Genomic DNA, 22981 nt, shown 5'->3' with positions numbered 1-22981 from the left:
GCACAACGGAAAGCATTCTATTTCATAAGTTTAATCTCTTTTTCAGTTCATATTGCCGTTTCCAAAAATAAGTAACATACCCTGCTATCGTGATCTCGATCGGAGGAAGGGTATTTAGTATTTGTTGATTGTAATTACTAAATGACGACGACTGCGGCTTGCGCTCGAATGCTCGACGGATTGAAGTTCGGAATGCTTGATGAAGTTGATTCATTATGTATTAAAATTAAAAAGACTACAGAACAAGCAAGGAAAAAGGCCGAGCAAGAAGAAATTGACGTTTATAAATTCTCAGTCGAAATATCGCCACGCGTCGATCAGCTAACCTTCGCCGCCAATTCTCCTGTTTTTCCACACACGCCAACTCAGTAACAGCCGAAATCGACTTTTCAGCGTGAATTTTTTTTACATCTGTCCGTAGTTAATTGCGTCAACGATCGCCTAATATTCAAAAAGTGAACGAAAAAGTCATAAACTCACGTGACATATACAAACGCCTTTCTCTCTCAGATGCGTAATTTTTTACTCTGCAACTTACGATTTGTCAATACTAAGCAGTAATGATTGTGCGGTCTTTATTTGTGCGGCCAGCGTTTGGCGTGCGCATGCTTTATAAGACTACTGCACCAATGTGAGAATCTCTTACTAATTTTTGTTAATCAAGTACAAATATCAGAGTACAAATATCTAATTGAAGAATAGTCGCTTTTTCTCAACAACTTTAGCCGTCGCTAAAAAGCAGGTATCTGCCAAACAAACCAGAATAAAAGTCGGCAGAGAAGCGGTATCTGAATTTAATAAGATTAAAAACTCGAAAAAATCAACTCCTCAAGAAGGCGATGTTCTTGTTCCGATATACGAACCTTCCGAATTCAAGACCGCAGCCGAGAATGTGGTCGAGAGGTTTGGCAAACGAGTACAAGAGTTACGTCTGGGAAAAGCAGATTTGAGCGTGCTTAATCGGTTGAGAGTCACGGCTCATAAAGAGAAATATCAGCTGGATGAAATTGCTCAAGTGACTACACGTGGAGGTCGGCAAATTCTTGTTTCGGTTTATGATCCCGACGTGAGGAGCTTTTTGTGTTGAAATATGGAGGCAGAGTATAGCTAACTCGATTTTCTATAACTATAGATGGTATCTGACGTTCAGAAAGCAATAATATCTGCATCACTCAATATGAACCCGATAATTGACTCAGCAAACCGCCAGAATCTTTTAATTCCAATACCAGCAGCAACAGCCGAGACGCGCAAAGCGACTGCGACGGCAATTAAAGAGGCAGCACTAGACGCGCGTACAGGAACCGGAGGGAAATTTTCTACATTGTCAAGTGAGCGTGAACGTGCGATGGATAGTATTCGGATGATGCAGCAGGCATCATATAGTAAAGATGTAGTCAAAACTATTCAGACAAAAGTTGAGGCTCTTAATAAGGAGTATGCTGCGAAAATTCAAAAGCTGGCGGATGCGGCAGTCGCGACCGTTATGAAGGGTTGATGTATAAAAGTCTGTTTACTAGAATTTGTCAATAAAGCATCTATATTATCGTACATCTCTATATAATATATTCAGAGTTAATGCTCCCTCCGCTTGGCAGCGGGTTCGGACTCTTCTCTCTGTTCGCCAAGCTGTAACCGCACTGCTTCCTCAACAAGCTTGCTTACACCTTCTTCAGGATTATCTGATTGCAGGGCCTCTTCGATCCGCCGCCTCCGCTCGCTCGCTGCCTCGTCTTCAGCTTCCTCGGGAACTCTTTGAATCGAGACTGACATGCCTTCCGGTATCGTCTCGAGCTCTTTCTGTATATTTGCAAGCATATCATTCTCTGCCTTCCCCCCCTCTTCTAATAGCTTCAAATAAGCAACTATGTCCTCGTAAGGCTCCCCATCCTCCTCAATCTCTCGCTCCATCTTCTCCCTCGCAGTCTCCCCTTCCGTATTCCTCACCTGCCAATCGGCGCCCAGCTCCTCAACCAGAACTTTCGCAGCTTCAACTTTCTCAACAACAAATAACGGTGTCTCGCCGTCTTCATCACGAATATCAACGTCACCACCTCGCTCGATTAATAGTCTTAGCAATTTTATGTGTGTATATGATGCCGCCGCATGTAGCGCTGTATATCCGTGTGGATCTTTATCATTGGCTGTGTGTGTGCCGGTTAATAATAGCGCTTCAACCGCATGAATATTATTGTCTGCGGCAGCCAGCCAGATATTCGTCGTCATCGTGCCCTTCTTATAGCTATCTTCTTGGCTTGCGATCTGTCCTTTCAGATTTTAGAAAAGAAAAAAATGTTAAGCCGCGGGACGCACGTGAGATTTTTGTGATTACATAATAATTTGCAAGTAACCTCGCGGAACTGCTTCCGTATGAAATGAAAAAAAAAAAAAGGGCATGCAAAATTTAAAAAAAAATCGCCAAGTGATCTGAATCATAAAAGTTGATCTAGTTCGATTTAAGATTGTTTTGAACTAATCACGCCTTTTTGATTTTTCTCAACGCGCAATAAAATGTGCGTGCTATAAACTATCAAAAAAAACCCCTTTATTAGCGCGAAAATGGAATTCGCAATATGTCTAAATATTTAAAATATGAGCGCACAAGACAAAGGGAATCTCTCTACTTTGCTTTTGGTTAAATTTAATTTTAATTAGCAGTTAGCTACAGCAAAACAACAGCAAAAAAGACAATAGCAAAAACTTGAGCATGCTCAGATACAAAAGAAAGCAGCACTTTGACTTGCGCTTAATATCTGCCGTTGCTCAGAAGGCGGAACCCACCCATTAATAATCTTGCGTTCATAAATATCCTCAAGAAGTGCGCGCTGTGAAGAAACCCACGGGTGAGCGAAACATTCGGATACGTCGTAGCGAATGCGTGGGTCTACTGATAAAAGCCTGCGAACTAGACTCTTGGCTATTTTGCGAGAATTTAGTATATCTGCTAGGAAAACAAAAGATGGAAGAGGAAGATTACCATGTGGACTGACCGATGCCCAGCACGAATTTGAGAAGTCTAATGCGCATGTTTGGGCTTTTAAAGCCATCTTCCTGCTATTTTGGGAAGGGTCGTAAAACGGCGATATTCCTAATCACAATTAGCATTATAAGCTTTGAACAATCGAAGTTTCCATATACCAGATAGCAGAATATGTAGAATGACTCCCAGACTCCATAAATCGCATTTCATATCATATCCACTTCGTTTCGCGGCACCCGCAAATGTATTCGACGCAGCAAACCCAATCTCTGGAGCCGCGTACTCTGGCGTTCCAGCAACGGTAGTCATACGTCGAGATCGATCTCTCACATAATACTTTGAGATACCAAAGTCAATTAATAAGATACGGGAGCCCGGATGCTGGGAAACACGGAGTATATTGTCAAGTTTCAGATCCCGATGAGTTATATTGTTGCTGTGTAGGTATTCGAGTGCTTTAAGGATCTGAAAAACGATTAGGAGGGCTTCTGCTTCGGGGACAGAGGACATGTGCTCGCCGTCAGAAAGGTAACTGAAGAGGTCGCCACCGGTGATTCTAATAAGAAAAAAGTTAGTAAGAGGATCATAATCAAGACCAAAGGATTTCCGACAGATCTTCAAAAATGTATCTAGTGTACTTAGTCAGTGCATTGCAATCACCAATAAAAAGATTTACAAACATTCGATTGCGAATCACAAACGCGTCATGAACAGCCACGACGTTAGGCTACTTTAGATCAGCTTTCATTATCACCAAATCGCACACACAATGACAAGCATACATGACGCAGTCTTTGCAAAATAGCAACTTCTGTCTTGGCTTTGACCATCCTCAGCGAATTTCCCTTTGTATCAATGACCTTACACGCAACCTGTCGCCCGCCTGCGCCGCGCTCAGTCGCTAGCAACACACGACCGAAAGTACCATGCCCTAAAGCGCGCGACGAAATCTCATATGGCTCAATATCGCGCCTGTCTTCATCGAGAACAGCATCTACAAGCTCGTGGGTCTCCATTATTTTCTGTCCGCGCTGGTGAACTGTAAATGAACAGGCATGCCGTACTTCCAACTCGTCGCCGTCGGACAAAAGTACGCGTTTGTCACGACCTATAAGTCGTCGGTTGTGAAACGTACCATTGCGACTTTTGTCCCAGCAGTACACAAGTGGTGTGCTCTCGTCGTCAAATTTAACGGTGTAGACTGTGAAATGTACGCTACTTACCGCGTCATGCGCAACGACCTCGTCACTATGCGGAAATTGTTAGTGCAAGTATATCTTACCTACGAATGAGACTTGCCAGGTTGATTTGCGACCAAAACTAAAGTCGCGGTCACCAGTAATGTAAATGACTGCTTATCTGTAAGACACCATTATCCAAAAGCTAAACGCGCGTGTTACCTTTCTGATCGTTCGGCGTACGCATTAATAACGTAGCAATAGGCTCAGAGCCAGATACCGATGAGTTTTGATAAGGCTTTTTGATTAATTTGGTACTTCTAGCGCGAGATAATGATAAGACAGCGGGAGAAATACCAGTTCAGCAACTGCCATTAGCAATTGCGTCGACTGCTGAGACGGCTGCGAGTTAATGTTGATGATACTTGCGAGCGCGTGCCTCGAGTGATTTCGCCTCGCCCGAATCATTACAAGAATATCGATATATGCTGCAAGATACTAATCTTAAATAAAATGTCCTAAATTCAAATGATAAAGTGGATGAGGAGGAAAACGCGTCAGTAGCGAGCCGCATAACAGGAAGAAAGATCGCCGCTACTCGAAATAATCCCAACGCACCCATGCCACCGGACTCGCCTTAGTTTCTTGCTATCTCTAAAACTCACTCTTCTTGGAATTTTTTCTTGGGTTTTGCACTGCTATTTGTCTGTTGCGAATATTTCTGGGCTGTGAGCGCACTACACTGAGCAGCATGAAGCTTTACTCAGTTTTCGGAGCGCTGACGGTATCGCTGGGCGTCGTCCAAGCCATTGACTTTACATGTATGTTCAGGATATGACAGCAGTGCTCACCGTCATCTAACAATACTTTTTGCAGCATGGTCATCAAAGTCATACGCCGATGGAGAGCCTATCCCATTGATGGTAAACAAAGTAACATCAGATTCTACCCAGCTCCCTTACGCATACTACGATCTTCCGTTTGTATGCCCTCCTTTGGAGAAAATATCACATGTAGGATTAAATCTGGGAGAGATCCTTCGCGGAGATAGAATTGCAAGATCCGACTATGTTGTGAATATGGGTGAAGAAGCTGAGTGCGCGACTCTATGTACGGTTAAAGTCGATACTAGCGATATTGAGCGTGCGATTTCATTAATTCGGAATTCTTATGTTGTCGAGTGGTAATTTTTTTTTTAATGAGTTGAATGACGGTGGGTGTGCTAACTGATAGTAGGATCATGGATAATCTGCCTGGAGCAACATCATTCGTATCAGTTGACAAAACACACAAATATTACGCTGCCGGATTCAAATTAGGCTCGTATGAAAACGATGTATGACTCTCTTCTATTGCGTTGGATGGAAAAATGATACTGACAAGTTAGGTGGCTTATATCAACAACCATGTAACGATGATCGTGCGATATCGTCCAGACGTCAAGGACCCTTCACGAAAGCAAATTGTGGCGTTTGAGGTCTATCCAAAATCGTATGTATCTAGCATGGAACCGCTAATACGATTTATACTGACTTGAATAGGATTGCTGCTGACTCGGCCGGCTGTCGCCGCAAGATTAAATCTGACGGAAAAAAACTAGGGCTTGATTCGTCAAAAGACACGATGGAGATCACATACTCATACTCAGTCTACTTTAAGGAAGATCTCGATATTGAGTATTCCAACCGTTGGGATTTATATTTCCTTAACAATACAGAGTCTGATAGTATTCACTGGTTGGCAGTAATCAACTCTCTCGTGATCCTGTCGCTTCTGACGGCTTTAGTGGCTATAATCATGGTTCGCACGTTATCGCGTGATATCCAAACATACAATCAAGATCTACACGGCGAAGACGACAAGAACATATCGGAGGACGTGAGTGGATGGAAACTTGTGCACGGAGACGTGTTTAGACCTCCTGTCCATAAGGGCGTTTTGGCGTCGTTAGTAGGTGCTGGCGTGCAGATGTTTGTGATGGCTCTTGCGGTACTTGGATTTGCCACTTTTGGATTTTTGAGTCCAAGTTATCGTGGTGGATTTCTTACGCTGGCACTGGTACTGTTTGTATTTGCTGGGTACGATTATTTTATTTTTCTCCGCAGGCATGAAAATGTGCTAATTCTTTGCAGGGTATTTTCAGGGTATTTTAGCTCGCGACTGTACAAGTCATTCAAAGGAGTCAAATGGCTAAAGAATGCTTTGAGGGTAGGAATTAATATTTATACTGAATGTGAATGAATAGCCGACTAACATATGATAGACTGCGAGTCTGGTTCCAGGCGTACTGTTTGGTTTTATATTTGTGCTAAATTTCTTCTCATGGGCACAATCCTCATCATCAGCGATTCCGTTTGGCACACTAATTGGATTGATTAGCATGTGGTTGCTGATATTGATGCCGCTTGTTGTAATCGGAGGATGGTGGGGTTTCAAAAGGCCGACGATTGAGCCGCCGGTACGGGTGAAACAGATTGCGCGACAAATTCCGGAAAGACCGTGGTATATGAGCCTGTGGTTTTCGGTTGCGTTTGGCGGGTTTGTTGCCTTTGCGGTGATTTTGATCGAGTTACTATTTATTCTGAAGTCGGTGTGGCAAGACAAGACGGGGTATTACTATTTGTATGGATTCCTGGGACTGACTTATGTGATTGAGATGGTGACGGTGGTTGAGATTTCAATAGTGACGACGTATGTGCAATTAAGTGCCGAAGACTACAATTGGTGGTGGCGGTCGTTCTCTGTTGGGACCGGGTCTGCCTTTTGGATATTTTTGTATTCAGTGTGGTATTATCTGACTAAACTGAATATGACTGGCTTTGTATCCGGCCTACTGTTTTTCAGTTATTCGTTGATTGCTTGTGTGGTGTATGGGCTGTGCACGGGCACAGTGGGATTTCTGGGTTCATATTGGTTTGTGAGCAAGATCTATACTGCTGTGAAGACAGATTGATTATGGATATGATGACATGGAATAGCTGATAAGAGTCCGCGCGGACAGTTAAGACTCATTAATTTTTTTATAAAGTTTTAAGATGTGTTTGGTCCAAGCTTTGAATTTTCTAACAAATGAAATGTCCGCGGACATTTTGAACAAATATGAAATGGTCTCTACTTCGCATTACTCATATTTCTGAGTGCGCACGTCATTTTCAGCGATTGCCTGTGAATAGTTTGATAGCATGAGCTGGTACCGGGAAACTAAGGCAAGACAGTGCCATAAAGCGACAGTCGCTACAAAGCTGCCAGATTCAGTAGTCTCACAGAGTGAACGGATGCAGTCAGCTTTCTCAGAATATCAGCACTGTAAAACACTTGTGAATAAATATATTGCTCGTTTATAGAGTCCCCATCCTCATTCATATTCTACAGTTCAGCATTTCATGATGCCTTTTTTCTAGGTACCATTCCATTCAGCAAAAAACAAATAGAGTTCAATTTGTACTAATTGGGGAATTATTGTTTACACGTCGCTTCCATACCTCTTCTTTGCCATGGCCCACTGGAGCTCTATCTCATATCTGAGAACGCTCTCTGTTTATGTTGCTCTTTGATAAATTGCTAGTTTTATCAATTGAGTATTGCAGATTGGTGCGGAGATCAAAAGCTTCACAACTGCATACTGCGATCGCGTCGCGACTTTTGTATCGCATATAAACTCGCAGCTCTGTGCTGCGCTGTCCTCACCAGAAAAGCACGTTTACAAAGACGACTGACGTAACGTGAATTGTAATTTTTCTCTAGTTGCTAGCAGTCCAGTATAATTCTGCGGAGCTTCTCGGTTGAATGCGTACGCAACTAGGTTGCGGCCTGTGCGCGCTAACAGCTTCTCTACGCGGTGACAGTTTCTGACTCACTTCGATTGCTCCTCCCACCAACAGTTAAATATCTACAATGTCTCCTTTATCCTTCCTCAGTTACTCGTTATCTTTGATAAATCCGCCTGGTTTATTTTTTTCATGCAGCGCCTCAGCGTGAGCTCCACTTCTAGCGCCGGCTCAGACTTCAGCCATGCTTCAGCCGGCTCGCTCGTCGCGATGCCAGCCATACCACGACGCGCTTCCACCGCTCTGTCTATATCCACCCACTCCTCCTCCTCTTCTTTCTCTTCTGGTTCTTTTTCACCCTTTTCATTTTCTCGGCAGCGCTTTTCCTCCTCCTTGTCCTATTCCTCTCCCTCAAATCTCATCAGTCGTCTCCACCGAAACCCCACAAACCCAATCGTCGTCATTATTGAAGACAAAAAGGAAGCCTACAAGCCCGGCGACGGTGTCTCGGGAAGTGTTATTATTACCCCTAAGCATGACACGCCATTCACTACTTTAATTGTCACACTCGAAGGGACCGCACGCACGTGGAATGACCGCGGTGGCATCGGCAACCGCATCAGCGTCCGAAATACCGTATGTTCTCAGTTTATAACAGTTTATAGTCAATTATCTGTACTTACCACATTGGAAGTTTTTGAAAATGTCATGTCCTATTGACGAAGAAGATTATCCATCCCCTCGTATCTTGCGTGCGAACACTACATACTCGTTCTACTTCTCCTTCATATTACCCGAACATCTGCTTGAAACAGAATGCGAATATATTGACTGTCACAGAAAGCTCCCTTCTTCTCTCGGCAAAGGCTCAACTTTTACACATGACGACTGCGCACCTGACATGGCTCGTATCACTTATCAAGTCCATGCAAAAGTGTTGCATCTCAAGGCTGATAACCGCCGCACTATGCCGTTCCAGCATTCGAGTAATATCACCGTTGTTGCAGCCTACGAACCCAATATCAGTACCCTCCCACACCATCATTTTCAAGACCAAGAAGTTTCTTATTCAGAATCAGGGGGGTTTACGCGATTTTATCGCACTTCAAAGACTCTGGAAAGAAGTTTGCTCCGTCGTGCCCCGCCCGGGAAGGTTACTCTTGAAGCAAGTATTCTTAATCCATTCATCTATCTGCAACAAAATTCTGCAGCTCCATTACTTCTTGCCGTTTCCTACTCTCCTCACAGCACAAAGTCAGAGCCACCGCGCGTCGAGTCCGTTTCTGTCAAACTCAGAGTATATACTTATTCAAGCACAATCTCAATGACATATCTACCCGTCCCAAACTCGCAAGCAACTGATCCGCGATTAGGAGTATATTGCGAATCATATGTAATCAATTCAACTGTATTCCCAACCTCATTTGCCTCTCAATGGACACAAGAGAGTGCAGGTCATTATACGTTCAACAAGACGCTTACTCTTCAATCCCCGCAAAACCGCACATTAGTGCCAAATTTCTGGTCTTGTCTTGTTGGTCGGCAATACGAAGCAAGTGTCACTGTCGTGCTTTCCGGAGTCGGTTCTCTCTCACTGAAAATTCCTGTTGAAGTCACGACACCAGAAATAGCTGATGCAGTCCTCAACGCCGAATTATCTTTGCGAGACAACTCATCGGCATCTGACCTCGACAATCGATCAGAGGCGTCCAGCGATGATAATGATGATGATGACGATGTTATGAACACTTTCTCGCAGTGGCAACAACCACGACGGCAGACCGAGCCGACGATGTACGACGTTCACCGTGCGGAAATCCGTCGCGCACGACAACTTGCTGCATTGGCTAATATCAATGATATCGAAAATAGCGCGACGAGGATATGCCAGGATTTGTCAGCTAGAGATGATATTTTACAGCGACATCATCCCTCTGGCAATTCTCGTCAAGGAAATAATTTGGTATCTGTTTAATGCTTTTAATATTGGTTTATCGGCCAGTGATCTATTTTATCTGCATAGGTTAAAAGTTCTTTCAAAAGAGAGGTGGTCAGGACATTGGGTTGACAAGATATGGGAATGAAAATTGGTTGCTGGAGTTTAGTACGGTTTAATTTGGTTCTGTATTTATTGTCTTATTTTATTGTTAGATTTGTTTGTTCTTTTTGTTCTTTGTGTTAGTTTTTGGTGTATAGTGATTGCAAATTTCTAGTCAGAACATTTTTGGCTGTTAAGTAATTAAATGATTTTAGATTATTTGCCATTTTTGTGACTCTATTATTAAATTGTCAATTAATCTGCAGTATTAATACATGGGATCTCCAAAGACGATGCCTCAGTTTCTTTATACGGATGTCACAATTACAAGATCAATTACACCAACACCAAACCATATTGTAAAATAATCAAGAAATAAAATGGGGATAGATTGCTTATCTCGGTAAGTGCCCAGCAAAATTGTCGTTCCGATAATCAATATGCACAAAAGCTCTCTCCACAATCGGTAACGTTTCAAGAGCATACTGTAAACTTTCACCAACATCATGACTATCTCGTAAACTCATCTTTTCACGCACCATGACGTCTACTTCGACGTTAAGCCGGTCACCAGAATAATATGCGTTCAGAGAAGTTATCTGTTGAATGCAATCTGCGAATCGCATGCAGAGATACAAAATAACTTGCCGATCGAGTGGATCAGCAGTCGCGCCAGTCAAATGCGTGATATGACCCATTGCGGTTTGCGACCATGTGAAGATAACGTATGCTGAGAGAAACATCGCGCCCACAGAATCAAGCCAGGGTAAATGGAACAGTGCGGCGAAAAGCGGAAAAAGAATTGAAAATATGTTGAAAATAACATCAGTTACTGCATCTTGGGCAAGCGCTCGTACGGAAGACGAGTCCACGCTACGGCACCAAAGCCAGGCCGCAAGCTTGGTTATAATGGTCAGTAGCATGATAACTAGTGTCGAGACACCAAGTGAAACAGCTTCCTGCCCTGCGTATAGCCGACCGATTGCCTCAATAAATACTTGAATGAATGACACTATCATAATCACCGAGAATACCAACACACCAATTGGCTCTAAACGTGATCGACCAACAGGGAACGCGGCTTTTAGTTTCGAATTTTCAGACTGAATTAATTTTGCACTCGTCCAGATAATTACTGTGGACAAGAAATCTAGTGCAGAGTCAATTAAGGATGCAATCAACGACAACGAATTTGAAAGTACTGCGACGGCAATTTTTCCAGCCAGCAAAAAGACGTTTAGTACAAAATTTACCAAAATTGCTAAACGAACAGTGCGGTCTTGGTCGGGGTCGTATCCAAGCAATGGTAGACCTTCTTCTTCGATGTTGCCAGGAACCTCCAAATGCCTGTGTATTGATTCATCGCCATACACTTGCAAAACATTTGCCGGAATTTTTGAATCGAGAAGTCGATCAATTTCACTGTATTTATCTATAAGCTCGTTCTGCAGATTTGTTAGTCCTATCTTTCATTTCAATTTGTAAGTGCTAGGTTAAACACACCTGATTCTCGTAAAATTTTCGAAGTTTTCTACTTTTGATCTTGCTAATGTCGACTTTTTCTTCACTCCAGTTCATCAGCGCCTTACTATCGCCAATCAAATTCTGAGACCTCCGCTCCAACAAATTCGTCAGCCGCGAAATCGAATCCATGCGCTGCAGCTTTGACGGAGGCGCCATCGCAAACGAAATTAAATCCGGGGATAGCGCAGAAGTTCCGCCTTCTTCGACAATAAAATCAAACATCGAAGGTCTACGCATCATAGCGGGAGAAGCCGCGAGCGATATGTATGAGTCGGCCGGTTGAGTAGCAATATTTCCTGGTTGCGAGGTGCCATTGTGCTGATTCAACGACACCAGGCGCACTGGTCGCGGAGAAGACATGTTGCGAATTTGCTAATAGGCTTTAGAAATTGCAATATGAAAAAATACGGGAGGGAAGCGGAAGACCGGCGGTTTATATTGCTGGGGATCACTGAGCACAAAATTGGTCGGCGAAAACCGCTTTCGTCATCGCACATCCCCAAAGATGTTTGTTGCTTTATGCCGAAATCGTCAAACTAGCAAATCTGATAAGATTAGGTTTCATCTTGCTTCTGCTTCTAGTCTTGAAGATTGATTCGTGAAAAGAATCATGCTGAATATAAGTGGCAGACTTTTAGTACGAGTTTGAAGGAGGATAGTATCTGGGTTAATATAGAGCTCTGTATGTGCTAGCTTTTATACTGTACTTCAGTTATTCTGTCTCTCATTCCAATCTTTCTACGCAGCAGCACAAAAAAGGCTATTGAGGCGAATAGGGCGGTCAGAGTTGAAGCAGCAGCAAGAAATGCTGCTCGCAGAAAGATTTGAATGAGCGATCGAATTCCTGAACGATATTCAAGAACTTTACTAAGCAGAGGTGGCCATAGTATCTGAACCAGTGCTGAATACTAAAGAAGTGACTTGCTAACCATTTCTGAGAAAACAGCCATAGAATTTCATCCATTATTTACAGAACTCATAAAACTAAGTAACCATGCGTAGTTATATTGTGTTTGATTTTACGAAATTGAAGACTGTAAATGGTGTTACTGGCTCTGTAAATAGAGATAGTGCTCTATGCTACTATTCGCATCATCTAACGCCCCAGATTCAGTCAATGGTATCACCCTTAATTTGCATATGTACATATATATAATATTTTGTATAAGTATAATAGGCTTGTAGAAATTTCAGCAGTCGTAAAATCATCAATATCAGAAACTAATCGCATATAAACTCCACAAAGCTCAAACACTAAGACGGATATGCGAGAACTCTACCACACACATCGAACCTCAGTCCTCTAATGCACCAGAGGATCCGGTCCCTTCGCCCCATCCTTTCGATCCCTTGCTCTCTCGTTAAGTAATATATCTATGTTTTTCCTTGTATGTTCTTATTCCTGTTATTTTTGTCGCCGTCAGTGTCCGCGCACTATCTGGAGATATATTGAGCCGGTCGTTGTTAACTGAAAAAACCACAGAAGGACTTGTCGCTGAGCATAACACTGCATCCGTCCTATTTCGGGCCGTCTATGCACACGTATCTACGGTCAAAGTTGTTGCAGGACGTGGAAGGCACTTGTTCGGGAGAATATGGATATATCATTTACGTGATGGACGGCATGCGCATCGATGTCGACCGTGGCCGCGTGATTCCCGGTAACGGAGGCGCTGAATTCGAAGTCAAATACAGAGCTATTGTTTGGAAGCCTTTCAAAGTACGTTTATATTGCTGTGTTTTGTTGCGTGTTTACAACATATTTGGATGAACATATTTGAATGTTAACCATCAATTACAGGGAGAGGTCGTAGATGCCGTTGTGACAAGTGTCAACAATGTATGTATCGAGCGCTTTTTATAACCGCAGGATTAAGCTGACTGTTACAAGATTGGATTTTTTGCCGATGTGGGTCCTCTAAGCGTTTTTGTTTCAACAAAGGTATGACTCTTTTACTGTTTGAAACGTGCGAAAGAGACTGACCTGACCCCTCCCCTTCTTGCAGTTAATACCATCCGACATGCGTTTCGACCCAAATAGCTCACCGCCCGCTTACGTTTCTGATGATCAAACAATCGAGAGAGGTAGCCATGTGCGTCTGAAAATTGTGGGAACGCGAGTTGATGTTGGTGAGATGTTTGCCATGTACGTACTGAAACATCACTTCAATTTTTTTTGACTGACACTAACACAATTCATTTCGTGTAGCGGAAGCATTAAGGAAGATTATTTGGGTGTATTATAGACTGTATATTATGAGAAATCTCTGAAAAAATTTGTGTTTTTGATTATTATTTGCGTTGATATATGGCATCATGGTTTTAAGATTTAATATGTGCACTCTTCTTTTATTTGTCTCTTTGTTTTGGAGTTATCATTTTCTTTGTACAGTATTGATATCAATTGACATAAAAGCTTTACGTTTCATTATCAAACTCGTCGTTAAAGCGCCTTTCGAAATTTTGATATATGCGTAGTGAAATATAGTAATAGTTGATGTACATTATAAGATCAATATTTACAGAAGAGCTTCCTCAAGCATTATATCCAACTTCGGCAATAGTAAGAACAGTATACGCATGCTTACTTATAATATGCTTCGTCCGTCTAGTGCGCTGTTTCTTACGAATCTTGATTCTCATCGGCTCTTTAGTTTGCTCAACGACTCTAGCACGTACAACACATCGCTCGTCGTCAATAAACGGGCTACCCTTCCATGTAAACTTGCGAGAACCAAGGGTCTCGATTTGTGTGAGCCGAATAACATCCCCAACTTGTACGTCCTTTAGGCGAAACGGCAAAGTGACAGAGTCGCCTACCGAGACGAGAAATTGATGTTTGTGTATCCTGATAGTCGCATAGAGAGGCGTCTGCAAAGAATGATTAAGATGAGAGCTTGATTTGAATGCAGCAGTTAATTGTTCCGCTGTTGGCTGAGCGATTGTAGTATTCTTTGCCGGAAAACTAGAGGTAAGAGGAGAAGGGAGGGAAACGGAGGGCGTCGAGGATGATGAAGACGAGAACCGCGAGAAAGTAGCCCTGCTTTGGCTCAAGACCGGCCTCTGAAATGCTGTTCTACAAAAAGTATTGAGCACACTTCGCCACGGGGCAGCCATTGCTTGCTTATTTGTTGTCGCAGAACAGTGTCGTATTATCATGAATGAGAAGTTGAGCTAAATATTTTCGTGTAATCATTGAGGGTTTTGTGTCCTAATGAACTCGTTGCCAGGCCGACGCGGCTGTTTACGGCAATCAGCACATATCGCAGACTCTGCTGCGCAATTGCAAGTTGTATCATTAGAGATAGACTGCTAAAGACAAAGAATACCAAGAAATGCCGTCGCTGTTTCTTGCCCTTTGCGTGGCGATTTACCCGTACGTGGCGCAGTCACCGCAGGAGCTCTCGCTCGCTGAGGGAGACGTGCTCTACATCCTCGACAAGAATACTGAAGATGAGTGGTGGAAAGCAAAGAAGCGGATGGTCGGCGCGGAAGAGGACGAGCCGGTGGGACTTGTGCCAAATAATTACGTTGAGAGTGTATTTGATCCTTATGATTGCTTCTATCTAGAATGCAACTGACAACCTCGTCTGTTCTATAGTTGCCCATCTCGGGTAAGGCCCGCGCAATGTACGACTACGACCGCCAAACCGACGAAGAAGTTTCAATTAAGGAAGATGAGCTGCTAGATGTTTACGATACCTCCGATCCGGACTGGGTCCTGATCGGTGTGCGCGATGAGTATGGCTTTGCACCGTCAAACTACCTCGAGTACCTCTCCGAGGCCGACGCGCAAGCACATGCAGCCCGTCTCGCCAATCCGCAGCAGGCTGCTGTGGCTGATACACCGGTAGCTCCTGTGCAGATGCCGGTACCTCAGCAACAGGTGCAGCAGTATGAATCGCAGTACGAACAGCCATATGAATCGCAATATGAAGAAGCACCGCCACATCCGGTTCGTCCACAGGTCGAGCAGCAGCAATCTTATGCTTCTCGCCGCTCAGATAGTTATTCTCACTATCGTGAACCAGAGCCGGAATATGATGACGAAGAGGACGAGGAAGATGCACCGCGGCTGCCTGCCCGCCCGCGAACTTATTCTGCTCAATCCAACGAGTCAATCGTCTCTCCCAAATCATCTTCTCCTTCGAAGCGCAACACGGGGTTCCTTACATGGAGTGTTCAAGAAGTAGATGGCAAGAAGAAGTACAAGGCGACTCTTGGAATTGGCAATGGATCAATCATGTTCTCTCCCGAAAGTGAGAAATCGAGCTCTTCGTCCCAGCAATGGTCAATTACAAACCTTGTGCATTATAACTCGGAAAAGAAACACGTATTTCTTGATTTCGAGCATCCTTCTATTTCTCTTGATCTACATGCGGGGTCTAAAGATGCGGCAGCCGAAATTATTTCTGCTATTGGTGATTTAGTTGGCGCAAAGCGTGCCACTGGTCTGCGTGAAGTCATACACGCGTCTGTCCCTGCCGGTCAAAAGTACGGTCGTGCTTTGTATGACTTTGATGCTGAAGGAAATGATGAAGTCACTGTACGTGAAGGTGATGACGTGTTTATTCTTGATGACAGTATGAGCGACGAGTGGCTTGTAATCAAGCATGCAGTTTCCGGACGCGAAGGTGTTGTTCCGCGAAGCTATATTGAAATTATTAAAAAACCAGCTCGGAAACCAGCTGAAATAGAAGAAGAGTCCCCCCGAAAATCTAAAAGATCCACAAAAAGAGAATCTCGCCTGTCCAAGAGGGAGTCAGAGGCATCGCCACCTCCAAGAGCACCTTCAAAACCGAGTATGTGTCTTACTATTCATTTTTTTCAATACCACGTTACTGACAGGAACAGAACCGGATCCTTCTAAAACTCGTACATGGACAGACCGCACTGGCTCCTTCAAAGTAGAGGCTGCTTTTGTCGGTCTTCAAGATGGTAAAATTCAACTGCATAAACTTAATGGTGTCAAGATTGCAGTTGCTGCAAACAAAATGTCAATTGAGGACTTAGATTATGTCGAACGACTGACTGGCGAATCGGTTCGACCGGATTCTGGTCGTAGACGATCGACTATGGGCGCCGTTTCCTCAGGCGAATCTAGTCAAAGCGGTGCTCCTCCACGAAATCGCGAGAATGGTGCAAGTAACGGAACCAAAAAGGGTTCATTTGACTGGTTTGATTTCTTTTTGTCGTGTGGTGTTGACTACAATAGTTGCCAGCGATATGCTATCAACTTTGAGCGAGATCAAATGGATGAAGCTGTACTACCGGACATCACGCAATCAGTTATGCGTATGCTAGGACTCAAAGAAGGCGATATCCTTCGCGTGTCTAAAGTCATTGACGAGAGGTATCGAAAAAAGACCGCCGCCTCTGCAGCCGATGCAGACGAGGAAGGTGACACTCTTTTTGCTGGTCCTGACGGTGGGCTGAAAAATAACACTCGCAAATCGCGACCCGCACCAGCGGTAACTAATACGACTTCAGTGGATGGCAAGCTATTGTCTGGAGATCAACCTCCGCCCCAACCCAAGCGTCCAAACTCAGGCCCAGCTGATAGCGATTTACTTTCGTCATCCGGTGAGACGCAAGCACCAACTCTTGCGGCACCCGCCGCCTCAGTGCAGTACCCCGAGCCTACTGGTGCCTTGAGAGATCTTATGACACCGCTTGTCCCATCCCAGGCGCCCGCGCAGTCGACTCAAGAGGCCCCACGGCAGCAGCCGCAGCTCACTCAGCCAACTCCCGCACCAATTGTGTCTGCCATCACTGGCCAGCAAGCTCAACCTACCGGACAGTACATTGCAATGCAGCCCAAGATTGTTTTCCAGCAGCAACCACAGCAGCAAATAGTTTCGCCGACCGGAATGATTTTTGCCTCACAGGCACAACAGCCGCAGCCTGTCTTTGCATCTGTTACTGCTCCTCAACAAATCCCGATGAACACCGTATTTGTGCAATCCCCTCCGGTGCAACAACAACAACCTGTGTTTTACGGTATTCATCGGCCTGCACCACCCCCTCCGCAGCAGCAGCAGAACACGCAGTATGTTCAGCAGATTCCCGCCCCTCCGCAGCAGTCGAACGGCAGTGGCGTCGTATATATCCAGCAGACCGGGTACCCACAGCAGTCACCGTTCCAAACTGTTGTCACTCAACCATTACAGGCGCAGCCTACTCGCTCCTTCGTGCCACAATCGCAGTTTGGCATCGCGGCTATGCAAACCGGATTTGGTGGTGCACTTCAGCCTCAGCCGACCGCTTTCCAACCCCTGCAGTCGCAACAACCTCAAGTGCTGCAGTCGCAGCCAACTGGATGGGGTTTTGGCAATGGTCCGTCAGGTGGACGTGATATCATGACCCCACTTGTACCCACAAAGACTGGACCACCTCCTAAAGTTAGCTTTGGGATCAAGCCAGTGCAACCTACTCCGACTGGTAAAAGGCAGGCTAATTTGGCAGCTGCTAGTAAGTAGTTTTACTTTGCTTTTAATTTCTAAGACCGATGTAAATGCTAACTCTCTCATAATTATAGCTGCTGAAAATCCTTTCGGATTCTGACGCTATGAAGGTGGTTGATTTCACTGTTGATAATTGGTCGAGTTTTGGTATTTCCTATTTTATTGTCGTGCTTTTGCTTTTTTTTTTTTGATTTATATACTCTTATTCTCAGTGTTATATTTTTCCATTATCGTGCCAACAACTGCATGTCATGGTGGCCATTACATATAGCAAAAGAATGCTCTTCTTAGACTAGATGCCTATCCTTAATGATGTGAATCGTAAATGGTCTCATTACTTATTCTTTCTTCATGATTTTTTATCTTATGTGTTCAAAATTATTGCACAAATTTTCTGCCCGTATTTCCATATGCTCGAGTGTCTTCTCATCAAAAAACATAATTTCGTACCTACTCTTAAAGAGGATGCAATTAACCAATCAAAACATAATATTAATCAATTCTAAGGACAACGAAAAACAAAAAAAAATTAGTCAAAGAAAGTCGCGAGACCATTAATCTCGGTAACGGGGAATTGAACCCCGGTCCCCCGCGTGACAGGCGGAAATTCTAGCCACTAAACTATTACCGACTTCTTAAAAACTTTGAGTACGTTTTGTCCTATATATCTGTAGATTATTACTAAGCGATTTGATAGTCACGGGCTGCCAATAAACTTGTCTACAACTGCTGTCACCAAGATATTTATGCTTCATCTTTCTCGGTGATCTTTCTATCAGGATTCTATTGGATGCATGTCGATAAAATGTTACAGGGCGCTTTCAGTTTTTGTAAAAATAAAAAATAAAAAAAATTGATTATTAGTTCTTGCTCCTGTTACGCTCATGCATGTATTCTAGGAAGCCACATATCGAAAGCTTGGCTTCTGTTTAGTTGTGTAATCCTTGAGGTTGCGCAATTGACTTAAACAAACTGAATTATGAAGCTATCTTATACAGAATGATAATGTTATATGAGATTTCGCAAAAGTTGACATTAACATGTGATCAAATGCGTGAAACGAGGACACAGAAGTAATCCACGAATTTGCGCTGAAAGGCTTATTCAGGGAAAAAAAAGAATTAGAATAACCTCAACTATCAGATATACATAGGCCTTGTGACTAAAGTTGAGAGTTATCTTGGCCCAGTACGACTTTGCAAAGATTATAAAAAGATTATCAGTAGCTGTTGTCAATCGCAGCAGGTTGTATCTCTAAACAAAAATTCTATGTGTGCTAAATTCCGGGAATAGGTACATAAAAAAAACTTGAGGTTGCTTGTTAGGAGGAATGTTGCTTTAGAAGCACTTGTGACTCTATAATGTGCATACTCGTTGGGATGTCCTAACCAATCTGTTCTCAATTAAAAACAATAACCTTTCTCTTTGATATTTGTGTATACGTAGCAGCATAGTATAAAGCAGAGTGCTACAACAGGTATTAGTCCACAGGCATAAGCTCAGCTTTCATAAAATCTAGAGCTCTCAGGAAAATCATTCAGCATTTCACGAAGAGTGATAGCAGCTTTTTCTGCTCCCCACTGCAGCATAGATGTACTAGTTGTCATGTATTTAATATTTTCGGGTCGCATATTCCACGAGAGTCTTGGTCCAAATTTTTGGGGTACAACTGAGATACACTTGAAACGATCTGATCCTTGTTCTGCGCGCTTGAGGTGGACGTATTCGAGATTCTGTAGCCAAAATCATTAGTTCAAACTTTAAAAATAGTAATCAGCACTGACTCACCAAACCACTCCTGAATGGGGACAAAGGCTCTGTCTCTCTAATCTCAATCATAAGAGTTCTCCACTCATAACCTGAATATCGTCCCGGCGGCACATATAGCTCGGCTATTTCGACGTCTTTGGTTCCATGCGCGATTTTTCGTGCAGTCTCACTACCAAATATCGTTGAGGAAATCAGTTTCCGCGTTGGATTTATAGGATCAGTAGATGAGCTTCTGTCGTTTTTGAAATCATGCTCGTAGAGGTACACATTGAACTCGATGTGATCAAAGTCGTTGTACTTGTCGATTGGCCGCTCTTTTATGCACATTCTGTATTGCAATAAATAATTTCCCGGTGCTACACGTATATTTCTATATACATGCACTGGCATTGCTCCAAAATCCAAAACGTGGTGGGCAGGAATCAATCTAATGTGCGGGTAGGCGTACACTGGTTCTAGTGCAGTCCCATCAAAGCCTGTCGCACCCCAGCCTTTCATATCTCCAAACGGAATCTTCCACTGCTCTTCCATACCGCCATAAACCATGTCCCACGAGACCACTCTTGCCAGTTGTGGATGATTCTTGACGGTACAGGCGTATTGATACCCTTCGAGTCCAAATTCATAAATCATTTTTGTGCGGAGGAAGGCCTCGTCGTTTAGCTCTAAACCCGGAAGCGTTGGTAGTGCATTGCGAAAGGTATTAAAGTCTGCATGAGACAGTAGCAAAGCGATTTGCTGTATTAATTCCGCGGGCAATAGAGTGATCTTTGGAGGATGTGGCGATCTTGCAGAAGAAAGCCACGCAGTATCCGCTGCTGCCATTATATTGCTACTTTTTTACGCAACAGAGATACCATTGGAGTCAGTAGGACCTGTAACTATAACCAGCAGTATATACTGGCAGGTTACCGTGAAAGGAAGGACAGTGGCTGTGGTCGGCTAGCTTTGGAGGTTGTCTTGAGGTTTGTCTAGATGCGATAACGTTAGTCGAACTAGACTTAATTATGCGGGAAATTCCGGATACCCAGGACAGTCCACTATTACCGTAATCAGCAATAAACAGCACAGTCGCTCATATCTCGTGAACAATCTTCTCCTTAAAAGAAAATCTGTAACATAGCCGTTCGCAGATACAATCAATAAGGTGCTATAATCTATATTAGTGAACAGCTCGTGCTCTTTCTGGGCTTACAAGCCGCACATTGTGTAGCTTCGAGGACAATAGTCACCTTGAGCTGTCTGTCGCATGCCAGCTGTAAGAATTTGGGATAAATACTACTACAGAAATTGCAAAAATTGAGCGTTTGTTTCTCATTTGAATAGTATCTTAATCGATAGCTGCCCGCTCGAGTTTTTGATGTTCGGTGTTCGTGCCTGCAGTTCTCGGACGGCGGTGCGGCTCCGTGATGAGACAGACTCTTCTATGCGTTGACACTTTTTAGCAGCTTAGCACCACTTCCTCCTTATTCCACCAATGGAACCATGATCTGCTGTCTTATCGCATCTACCATTCAGCTGTATACGTGTTGGCTTTGGGCGTAGTTATAGTCTTTTTGTATTGACATAACACGCTATATTCATCTACCGCTTGGCACGGCTCAGGACAGACATGTCACTATCTATTAGGTCGCCGCTGGGCGGATACAAAATCAGACGAGACAGCACTCGCAAGAAAGTTCTCGATAGATATGAAATTTTGGGATATATTGCTGCCGGAACTTATGGACGGTGTGTAGTTGTAGAGCATTTTTGAAAAGACAGGCTGAGGCTGACTTATTTGTTCCTAAGGGTATACAAGGCGAGGTCGAAATACGGGTATGTACCGATATCCCACAAACTGTTCGCTTTGAACGGCTTTTTTTTAACAATCTGTATAGTACTCAACAACGAGAATTTGCGATAAAAAAGTTCAAGGCAGATAAAGAAGGCGAGGTGGCACATTATACTGGCATCTCACAATCAGCATGTCGAGAAATTGCCCTTTGTCGCGAACTGCGACATACAAATATCACCACTTTGACGGAAATTATATTAGAAGACAAGTGTATATATATGGTTTTTGAATTTGCGGAGCATGATCTGCTGGTATGAATTGTATATGAGATCTTGCGAGATGTTGTACGGATACTAATATCTCTCCATTAGCAACTGATCCATTTTCATTCCCATCCCGATCGTCGGCCCATTCCAGATTCAACGCTGAAATCTATTCTGTGGCAGCTCCTGAATGGAGTCTCTTATCTTCATCAAAATTGGGTGCTTCATCGTGATTTAAAACCGGCAAATATCATGGTAACAGCTGACGGCGTTGTCAAGATCGGCGATCTCGGACTTGCACGTCTATTTCATAAACCCCTACAACCACTATTCACAGGAGACAAAGTCGTCGTTACAATTTGGTATCGTGCTCCAGAGCTGCTTTTAGGATCTAGACATTATACACCAGCAGTAGATATTTGGGCTGTCGGCTGCATATTTGCAGAGCTATTGGCGTTGAGGCCGATTTTCAAGGGCGAGGAGGCAAAAATGGATAATAAAAAGACAGTGCCATTTCAAAGGAATCAGATGCAGAAGATTATTGAGATTTTGGGAACTCCTACTAGTAAGATCGTGTTCATCCGCTAGAAAGCATGGTATTGTATTAACAGGTTATTCAGGAGAGTCTTGGCCGGCGCTGCCTCAATATCCGGAATATCATGCATTGTCTTCGTTCAAAACCTACCAAAGCGTTTTAGAGACATGGTACAACACAGTGCCAAATGCCACATCCTCGTCACATGCAAATCAATCCTCACAGCCCCAGCAACCTGCTAGACAGCGCGGATTTCAGTTGCTCCAAGGCCTCTTGGAGTATAACCCATTAAAACGGTTAACAGCCGAGCAAGCTATGCAGCATCCGTATTTTGGTGAGATGCCAAAACCTACTGCGAAGTATGTTGCTTCTTATTGATTATCTTCCTCAAAAAGAAAGAGGAGTATTAACTAGTTTGTCCAGTATATTCGAGTCTGTGAATGTGGAGTACCCGCATCGACGCATATCAAATGAGGATAATGACATCAAAACAGTGAGTCTACCGGGCACCAAGCGAAGTGGATTGCCTGACGACTCACTCCCTTCGAGGAAGAAACTACGTAATGACCATTAGAGATGTTAAGTGGGAGATTGGAGATCACTACATAAAGCTGTAAATAAAGCAAGAGACATGGCTACCACTTTCATAAAATAATAATAATGGAAAAGATTTTTGACTGCTTAA

General features: G+C 43.5%; 11 protein-coding genes and 1 non-coding gene across 12 annotated transcripts; 6 read left to right on the top strand and 6 right to left on the bottom strand.

Moving 5' to 3' along the window:
* Positions 1 to 237: 237 nt before the first annotated feature.
* On the top strand, positions 238 to 1551 carry V2V93DRAFT_368393 (ribosome recycling factor-domain-containing protein). The gene is made up of 3 exons (XM_066909783.1): positions 238 to 631; positions 703 to 1066; positions 1133 to 1551. The coding sequence occupies exons 1-3, from the start codon at positions 561 to 563 to the stop codon at positions 1496 to 1498; spliced, it is 801 nt and encodes a 266-aa protein (XP_066765970.1). The 5' UTR covers positions 238 to 560; the 3' UTR covers positions 1499 to 1551.
* V2V93DRAFT_368390 (uncharacterized protein) lies at positions 1513 to 2667 on the bottom strand. Its single transcript, XM_066909782.1, has 2 exons — positions 2314 to 2667; positions 1513 to 2262 (listed from the first exon to the last, which is right to left on the bottom strand). The coding sequence occupies exon 2, from the start codon at positions 2224 to 2226 to the stop codon at positions 1576 to 1578; it is 651 nt and encodes a 216-aa protein (XP_066765969.1). The 5' UTR covers positions 2227 to 2262; positions 2314 to 2667; the 3' UTR covers positions 1513 to 1575.
* Positions 2595 to 4720, bottom strand: V2V93DRAFT_345609 (kinase-like domain-containing protein). Its single transcript, XM_066907885.1, has 8 exons — positions 4516 to 4720; positions 4381 to 4456; positions 4280 to 4331; positions 3763 to 4228; positions 3661 to 3707; positions 3592 to 3609; positions 3139 to 3536; positions 2595 to 3088 (listed from the first exon to the last, which is right to left on the bottom strand). Exons 1-8 carry the CDS (start codon positions 4624 to 4626, stop codon positions 2712 to 2714), a joined length of 1545 nt encoding a protein of 514 aa, XP_066765968.1. The 5' UTR covers positions 4627 to 4720; the 3' UTR covers positions 2595 to 2711.
* Positions 4679 to 7510, top strand: V2V93DRAFT_368379 (uncharacterized protein). The gene is made up of 7 exons (XM_066909781.1): positions 4679 to 4979; positions 5035 to 5341; positions 5395 to 5494; positions 5546 to 5649; positions 5700 to 6236; positions 6291 to 6366; positions 6422 to 7510. The coding sequence occupies exons 1-7, from the start codon at positions 4910 to 4912 to the stop codon at positions 7109 to 7111; spliced, it is 1884 nt and encodes a 627-aa protein (XP_066765967.1). The 5' UTR covers positions 4679 to 4909; the 3' UTR covers positions 7112 to 7510.
* Positions 7511 to 8234: 724 nt separating this feature from the next.
* Positions 8235 to 9558, top strand: V2V93DRAFT_317951 (uncharacterized protein; the record flags this gene model as incomplete). The annotated part of the gene is made up of 2 exons (XM_066907250.1): positions 8235 to 8561; positions 8620 to 9558. Coding segments are annotated over 2 exons (1266 nt in total), but the record flags the coding sequence as incomplete, so codon positions are not given.
* A 602-nt stretch (positions 9559 to 10160) lies between these two features.
* Positions 10161 to 11931, bottom strand: V2V93DRAFT_368376 (cation efflux family-domain-containing protein). Its single transcript, XM_066909780.1, has 2 exons — positions 11467 to 11931; positions 10161 to 11408 (listed from the first exon to the last, which is right to left on the bottom strand). The coding sequence occupies exons 1-2, from the start codon at positions 11845 to 11847 to the stop codon at positions 10359 to 10361; spliced, it is 1431 nt and encodes a 476-aa protein (XP_066765965.1). The 5' UTR covers positions 11848 to 11931; the 3' UTR covers positions 10161 to 10358.
* A 780-nt stretch (positions 11932 to 12711) lies between these two features.
* On the top strand, positions 12712 to 13920 carry V2V93DRAFT_368368 (uncharacterized protein). The gene is made up of 6 exons (XM_066909779.1): positions 12712 to 12875; positions 12971 to 13207; positions 13289 to 13327; positions 13379 to 13429; positions 13494 to 13633; positions 13697 to 13920. The coding sequence occupies exons 1-6, from the start codon at positions 12864 to 12866 to the stop codon at positions 13731 to 13733; spliced, it is 516 nt and encodes a 171-aa protein (XP_066765964.1). The 5' UTR covers positions 12712 to 12863; the 3' UTR covers positions 13734 to 13920.
* On the bottom strand, positions 13832 to 14624 carry V2V93DRAFT_368367 (mitochondrial 54S ribosomal protein bL21m). The gene has a single exon (XM_066909778.1). It carries the CDS (start codon positions 14602 to 14604, stop codon positions 14023 to 14025), a length of 582 nt encoding a protein of 193 aa, XP_066765963.1. The 5' UTR covers positions 14605 to 14624; the 3' UTR covers positions 13832 to 14022.
* A 118-nt stretch (positions 14625 to 14742) lies between these two features.
* V2V93DRAFT_368366 (uncharacterized protein) lies at positions 14743 to 18431 on the top strand. The gene is made up of 4 exons (XM_066909777.1): positions 14743 to 15026; positions 15089 to 16289; positions 16342 to 17958; positions 18026 to 18431. The coding sequence occupies exons 1-4, from the start codon at positions 14823 to 14825 to the stop codon at positions 18049 to 18051; spliced, it is 3048 nt and encodes a 1015-aa protein (XP_066765962.1). The 5' UTR covers positions 14743 to 14822; the 3' UTR covers positions 18052 to 18431.
* Positions 18432 to 18510: 79 nt separating this feature from the next.
* On the bottom strand, positions 18511 to 18582 carry V2V93DRAFT_t28. Its single transcript has one exon. It is a non-coding gene; the product is annotated as a tRNA-Asp (tRNA).
* Positions 18583 to 19450: 868 nt separating this feature from the next.
* On the bottom strand, positions 19451 to 20546 carry V2V93DRAFT_379779 (uncharacterized protein; the record flags this gene model as incomplete). Its single annotated transcript, XM_066912023.1, has 2 exons — positions 19451 to 19684; positions 19740 to 20546. The coding sequence occupies 2 exons, from the start codon at positions 20544 to 20546 to the stop codon at positions 19451 to 19453; spliced, it is 1041 nt and encodes a 346-aa protein (XP_066765961.1).
* Positions 20547 to 21064: 518 nt separating this feature from the next.
* Positions 21065 to 22979, top strand: V2V93DRAFT_368359 (kinase-like domain-containing protein). The gene is made up of 6 exons (XM_066909776.1): positions 21065 to 21452; positions 21513 to 21539; positions 21602 to 21809; positions 21870 to 22326; positions 22382 to 22655; positions 22720 to 22979. Exons 1-6 carry the CDS (start codon positions 21334 to 21336, stop codon positions 22868 to 22870), a joined length of 1236 nt encoding a protein of 411 aa, XP_066765960.1. The 5' UTR covers positions 21065 to 21333; the 3' UTR covers positions 22871 to 22979.
* Positions 22980 to 22981: the final 2 nt, after the last annotated feature.

This window comes from Kockiozyma suomiensis (genome assembly GCF_038497685.1).
Source record: "Kockiozyma suomiensis strain NRRL Y-17356 unplaced genomic scaffold V2V93scaffold_6, whole genome shotgun sequence".
In the NCBI taxonomy this organism is placed as follows: Eukaryota; Fungi; Ascomycota; class Lipomycetes; order Lipomycetales; family Lipomycetaceae; genus Kockiozyma; species Kockiozyma suomiensis.
The sequence above is the reverse complement of the archived record's forward strand: the minus strand, read 5'-3'. Positions and strand labels throughout refer to the sequence as shown.